Source organism: Aphanomyces invadans (genome assembly GCF_000520115.1).
Source record: "Aphanomyces invadans strain NJM9701 unplaced genomic scaffold supercont1.41, whole genome shotgun sequence".
Taxonomy (NCBI): Eukaryota; Oomycota; class Saprolegniomycetes; order Saprolegniales; family Verrucalvaceae; genus Aphanomyces; species Aphanomyces invadans.
In genome coordinates this window covers 167,280-173,785 of record NW_008580186.1, presented here as the reverse complement: position 1 = coordinate 173,785, position 6,506 = coordinate 167,280, and the positions used below count along the sequence as shown (strand labels likewise).

The window sequence follows — 6,506 nt, the reverse complement described above, 5'->3', positions numbered from 1 at the left end:
GCCCACAACTCGGCCCTGTGGAAGCACTGCCGCGTGCTCGTGAATAAAACCGTGGTTTCAATACCCACGCATCGGGTTTTCATGATTCAATCGTTCACACCGATTTGACAGGCGAAAAAATCGGGTTTTTCCCACCCCTCGGTCGATACGGTCAACAACATTAGCGTAAACTACGGGTTGTTTGGGCAACAGAGTGCAGATTGTCCACCTCAGCGGGTTGGGAGGTTGCCATATCGAGGAAACGTGGGATGCGGTGGGGCGAACGATGTTGAGTGGAGGGGGGCGTTGCAACTTGGGCGGGGCGTCCAGGCGCTGTACAGATTACGTATGGGAATATACTCAGATTGTAGGGGGCTGGAACAGGGCCAAGGGCGGGCGACGTGACGTGCCAAGCATGCAACCTGACGAGAGCCGTTGACAGGCGAGCGGCCGGGCATGGAATCGGAAAAACGTAGTTGCCACTCGGTCCAGTCGATGCGCCAACGTCGACGGCCAAGTATTGTGCGCTGGTCGTCGCATCGAGCTTGATGGAAGAGCAACGGACGTTGACCACGTGGCCAGCACCACATTCGTCATGCCGTCGTCGACCACGGATTGTTCAGGCACACCAACAAGCCATCAGGATAGCACCCCGTCGAATTGTCCGACTTTGCTGTATCGTGTGTCCTTTCTGTACGGTAAAAGGCCGGCACGACAGAGTGCAGTTTGCCATTAGCCGGCACGGCAAAGTGCAGTTGGCCAGTTCGGTGAGCGAGTTGGGGCACGAATTGAGACCTTTGTCGGTGCCCCCGACCCGGCAACGAACGCACATGACGGCCGCCGCGACCGGCGTCCAGCTCGTTCGCGATGGCGGGGCGTGCGACAGCAACGGCGTGTGTTGGTCGACATGCTGCTCGCTGCGACAGAACGTGTGCATCTCGAACGAGTCGTCGTCGTTCGTGGCCGACAACGCCACGGTGGCATGTCTCGTGGACCCGCCGACGGCAACCAACCCGTCCTGTACGTCCCATTGCGTGTGCCGGCCACGAAGCGATGTTGTGGTGTGTAGATGCGCCCGACGTCTCTCAAAACGAGACGTTTTACATCAGTGTTGGCGTCGGCGCCGCCGTGTCGATCGCGGTCCTTGTCGTGTTTCTGTGGCGCGCGACCAGGGCCGCCGCCACGGACAAACATGTCGACATGTCGTCGACCGATGTGGCCACGATCCACGGAAGCGACCGCCCGCCCGTGCGGTTGCAGCGAGTACGTTGACGAACGATCGGTGACGAATCCTGACTGTGTCCACGAGCAGCACGGCGCCACGGCCTTGACGTTTTCGGACGCCGACAAACAAATCCTGGACCCGTACCGCCTCGACAGCTCCAAGCTCGAGCTCAAAGTGTTGCTGGTACACCCCCGCATCGCACGACCGGGTCTCACGTCGTCTACTAGGCCACGGGTGGATACGGGACCGTCTGGCGCGGGCAGTACGACGGCGCTGTCGTTGCCGTGAAAGTTTTGTTTGACGGCCGCAAGTCCGCGGCAGGTGTGTCGAAATTCATCGCGGAAGTCGCGCTCCTGGCCACGCTCGTGAATCCGTACGTTGTGTCGTTTGTCGGGGCGAGCTGGACAACCGTCGAGTCGCTGGCCCTTGTTGTCGAGTACATGGATTTGGGCGACCTGTACGACTACCTGCGCACGCACAGCGCGGTCGAGTTTTCGTGGACCGCCAAGCGGCGATGCGCCGCCGACATTGTTCGTGGCCTTGTCTACTTGCACGACCGCAACATCATCCATCGCGACGTCAAGTCGAGGAACGTTCTGTTGGACACGGTCAAGCCGTCCAAGTTGTCCGACTTTGGTGTGTCGCGGGAAATCTCGTCCAAGACCATGTCACAAGAGGTCGGGACGTATCTGTGGACCGCGCCCGAGATTCTGCGGGGCGACCGGTACACCGTGTCGGCCGATATCTACAGCTTGGGTACGTCGGTCGGTCGCGCTGGCGTGTTGAATGGTGGACAACGCTGTGGCATGGCTTTGTGTACGGACCCCCGCAGCAACCGATGCCGATGGGTCCCGCATCGGTCGGTGGTAGCGGGTTGTGTACATGCTGATGTGTAGTATAGGGTGTGGCTGACTGCATGCCGGTATTGCCGTCGACGTCACTCGTGTTTCGTGTGTAGGAGTATTGCTGGGCGAGCTCGATTCGCACCAGCCTCCGTTTTACAACGTGACGATAGAGGACGGCGGGCCGATGCTGGGCGTGTCGATCATGATGCGAGTGATGCAAAACCAGCTCCACGTCGACGTGTCGCCGCAGTGTCCCCCTCGGATTGCGTCCCTGATTGACCTGTGCACGGGCCATGGCCCGGCCCAACGGCCGACGGCGGCGCAAGTCCTGGGCGCGTTGGAAGCGTGGGTCGTGGACACCGTCAGGGGCAACGACCTGGATCTGTGCCGCACATAGCACACATTGTGCCTGTTAACTTAACCGTATTCAATTATTCCACCGAGACCTCTTCTGATGACCTTAGCAAGTGGCGGACTCCCGATGACTTGCTTGGCCACGAATGCGTTGGTCGGCGCGCTTGAACGGACTCGCGCGATCGTGTTGCATGGCGTTTTCCAGCGACCAAACACCGCGACCTTTCGATTTGTCGTCGCTTCACGAATGTCGCGCATGGACTCGAGCGGGGGCACTGCTTGGCTAGCTCGACGATGACGACCCTCATGTTGCCGACACGTGATGGACATCGAACGTCCCGAGGCAGATATATGGACGTAAAAGTCACATGGACACTGGAAGTCGAGGATTCCCATCCAAACACGTGATGCGGTGGCTTCGAAGGCTGCATGAGCTGACGACGTCCTTGTTGGCTCCCATCTGTGCACACGGACGTCATTGCCACTCTTCCTTTCATGGGGGATGGCGCTCCGGTCGTCCATTCGCTATCGCACGTCACTTTGCGACAGTCCGATCAACTCTGCGTAAAATATGTGCCATGGTGCCTCGACTGTGGAAAACATAAACGTGGAGATCTGTTTTAGATGGTTAAATATGGGCCTCGGCGGGGGTGACGGTCATGCGAATCGGGGCTAACGACGACTGCGATTGACATGGGACCGCTGCGGTCGAAGGCACGGCGGCCGTCTTGCCGTCGACGGGGTAGTACCTATCGCATTGGGCGACCGGAGGGTATGAAACAAGGTAAGCCGGAAGTCGGGCCGCGAGCGCATCCAAGAATTCGACTTTCTCGTGCGATCGGCACACTTTGCCAATGCGGATGACACGGCCTTGGTACGTGAACCCGAGCGCCCCATTCGCGTTGATCTGGATAGGGCCCATCGTGGCCGTGTCAAACTTGGCCGAGCCGCCAAGGCCAGTGCCTGGAATGCCCCATTCGTACGTCAACACCGCCCCAGCCAAGGTGAACCGTTCGAAGCCATACAGCAGCCACTGCACGCCAACAAACACGGTCATGCTTGCTGTGGATGCGACGCAGATGCCAACAACGAACAGTGGCAACGGCATCGAGAACATCGTGAGCATCCCAAACGCAATGGCGGTCCCAATGGCCACGAGGAAGGCAACGCGAGCGGGGGTGTAGTAGACCCGCATGGTTACCTCCACTTGGTCGTTGGTCGCCTCAACAAACACGCGATCCGACAGCATCTTGGCGAGATTTTTTGGCAAGTGAAGGCCACCATGTCGCGAACCCAACTTTGCGACCGGCGAATTCCAACATGGAGGGTGATGGGGCATCGGTATTCATTTTGACAGTCTACCTTACGAGTCAAGATCGAGATGTACAACGAGATGCAGTATCGTGTTGTAGAGGTATGTACTTCCAGAGGTTTTCTCGCTTTGTACTCCGAACACTCGATAATTCTCAGGCGCAGGCGCTGACGCCACCGTGCACGACGAACCCGAGATCACCACCCGGAGAAGGCGGCGCCGCCGTCGTCGCCGGTGCTGGCTGTGCGCCAAACAAGCTTTATCCACGTTGACCCAGCTTGGAGCGGTAAAACGAACGCGCAGTGACAAGGCGCCGCGCAGGGCGATGGGGTTGTCCTGTCGGGGTGTGCCCGAAGTCCCGAGGACCAACAGCCGTGACGACCACGAGTGAGTAGGAACGACGATGGCGAACCCTCATGTGTTTGGGGTGGTGGGAAAATGTCTGCGAAATCCTGCATGCAAAGGCACAGATCCATTGCAGCCCTTGTTGGGCACACGGTCGGTGGGTGGTTTGGCGCGGCGCATTCCACCCATGCATCTTGGGTCAGATACGCAACCAAGGACAAGAAAACATGCGGCTGGAATACTACTTCGCGCACTGTAAACGACATTTGCCTTGGCCAGGGATCGTCGCAAGCGGACGACTACATAGGCACGTGAGGCCACAGCGCTCCAGCACCGACGCAGTTCTCGAAAGGACCTTGTTGTTGGGATGCGATGCCACCTTCGCCGCGAACCACTGCCGCGATGGGTTGACAGTACCGTAGCCTAGCGGTGTGGGGCCTCATCCACCAAAGGTGGGCAAACTGCCGCATGAAGCGTACGACAGCGGGCTCTGCTCGGCCATAAACGGATCAACCTGCCACCGAGTTGCCATTGAGGAAGGCGGTCAGCGAGCCACAGCACACGGTGATCTGCGGCCGCTGGATCGATGGTTCGTAACTCGACACGGTCGCAAATCTCCACGAGGCGGTGCTGCCAGTTCACCCGCAGGAGTGCCAATTTCGCCACGCTGTATAGCCTGCTCGAGGACAGTGGGGCCGCAATCGACGGGAAGCCCTTGGACGGTGCCCCTCAGACTTTGGTCTGACCAGGTTGGAATGCCGGCATTGATTGGAAGCCCATTCGGCCAATCCTGATCTAAATGCAGTCATGCTTTGCCGCACGAGTCGTGATCTGGCCAAGAGTGCTCGGGATGCCAAGGGGTCTCGACCAGCCAAGACGGGGATATCGATTCCGGCACTCTTGAAGCCGCGAACGAGTGGGGTCTCGGGAGGGATAGTCCAGGTCGGCGTGCCACCCACCGAGGCTAGCATGGCCTTGGTTTTCCCCCCGCTGCGTGCGGCAATCAGAGTTGTTGCGTGCAATAATCGCGCCCTGCCATTGGCTTGGTCGATGGGTTGGAGCAGGATTCGTCGGGCAAGGCCATTGGGTGGCTTCGTTCGGGGCTACCACCTGGGTCAAAATCAGGCCGCGAGCCCGCCGTCGTCCTTTGGCATGACGTGAACGCCATCGCAGCCATCGCCTTTCAAAGTCCCGACCAACGTGGCCGCGACGAGACCACGGCTAGCTGTTTGGAGCAGCATTTGTACACGACAACGACGTTGGGGTGTTCATTTTTCGTTTCGTCTCATGGTCCACAGGACTCCTCAAGGCTTCTGGGCCGACTTGTACAACGGCGAAGCCAAGCCCGGCAACCTCACCGACTCGAACGGCGTCTCGATCCAGATCGACGACCTCAACCCGATTGTCCTCGTCCTCCTGTCAGCGTACTGGTGTCCTCCCTGCCGCGCGCTCACGCCCAGCCTCGTCAAGTTTGCCGACGACAACCAAGACCAAGTGTCCGTCGTGTACTTTGGCCGGGACATCAACTCGACCATGCAAAATTTCAACTTGAGCACCAAGCCGTCGTACAACCGGTACGAGTGGTCGGCCGCGAACGTCAACGTGTTTGCTCAACTCAAGGCAGCGTACCCGTCAATTTTGGGCATCCCGACTCTGTTTGCAGTCGATCGCGACACCGGCAAGGTCCTGTCGGAGCGTGCGGCGGTCAGCATCCGCTCCCGCACGGCAACCGTCATCGAAGAGTGGAAGCGCGGCGAAGACATCACGGACGAAGAAGCCAACGCGTGGTGGGAAACGACTCGAGGCGACTTGCCGGACGTCGACATTTTGCCGCACTTGCCGCTCGAGACAGTCGTCGACGCCAAGGGAAACCCTGTGTCGTTCGACAGCTTGAACCAGTTTGTCGTGCTTTACTTTGGCGCCAAGTGGGCCCAAACGGAAGACGCGTTGACGCCTGCGGTCGCAACCTTTGCAAGGGAAAACGGTGACGATGTCAGCGCGATTTACTACAGCTTGGATGTCGAAGAAAGCGACGCGGACAAGGTCGTCGCCGGCACGGACCTCCTTCGGTTCAAGTGGAGCCAAGACTTGGCCAAGACGCTGTACAACATTGACAAGATTATGACCAAAGACAACGACCGCAACACCCTCGCCGCCCCCCGTGTCTTGGTCTACGAAAAGGCCACCCACAAACTCGTTGCGCGCCACCAGTATGGCATCTTGATCAAACCGACCGAGGTCTTGGCCGCATGGAAAAACGGTGAGAGCGGTGTCTCGGACGACGAAGTCAACGCGTGGGTCCGCGCCAAGCGCGCGGCCGACCAGGAGAAGAAGGAAGCTGCTAACACGAAAGCGGAAGAAGCCGCCAAGTCCCAACCCCCAGCGTAGAATCTACTAGTTTAGCATTGTCTCCAAAGCTATCAATGTGCATCGATGTCAAGTAGTA

The 6,506-nt window shown here is 58.9% G+C and overlaps 3 protein-coding genes across 3 annotated transcripts; all 3 read left to right on the top strand.

The window, feature by feature from the left end:
- The first annotated feature begins 676 nt into the window (after nucleotides 1-676).
- H310_12609 (TKL protein kinase) lies at nucleotides 677-2,488 on the top strand. The gene is made up of 5 exons (XM_008879758.1): nucleotides 677-999; nucleotides 1,049-1,242; nucleotides 1,292-1,387; nucleotides 1,432-1,960; nucleotides 2,163-2,488. The coding sequence occupies exons 1-5, from the start codon at nucleotides 810-812 to the stop codon at nucleotides 2,444-2,446; spliced, it is 1,293 nt and encodes a 430-aa protein (XP_008877980.1). The 5' UTR covers nucleotides 677-809; the 3' UTR covers nucleotides 2,447-2,488.
- A 506-nt stretch (nucleotides 2,489-2,994) lies between these two features.
- On the top strand, nucleotides 2,995-3,677 carry H310_12608 (hypothetical protein). The gene has a single exon (XM_008879757.1). The coding sequence runs from the start codon at nucleotides 3,258-3,260 to the stop codon at nucleotides 3,585-3,587; it is 330 nt and encodes a 109-aa protein (XP_008877979.1). The 5' UTR covers nucleotides 2,995-3,257; the 3' UTR covers nucleotides 3,588-3,677.
- Nucleotides 3,678-4,148: 471 nt separating this feature from the next.
- Nucleotides 4,149-6,506, top strand: H310_12607 (hypothetical protein). Its single transcript, XM_008879756.1, has one exon. The coding sequence runs from the start codon at nucleotides 5,348-5,350 to the stop codon at nucleotides 6,446-6,448; it is 1,101 nt and encodes a 366-aa protein (XP_008877978.1). The 5' UTR covers nucleotides 4,149-5,347; the 3' UTR covers nucleotides 6,449-6,506.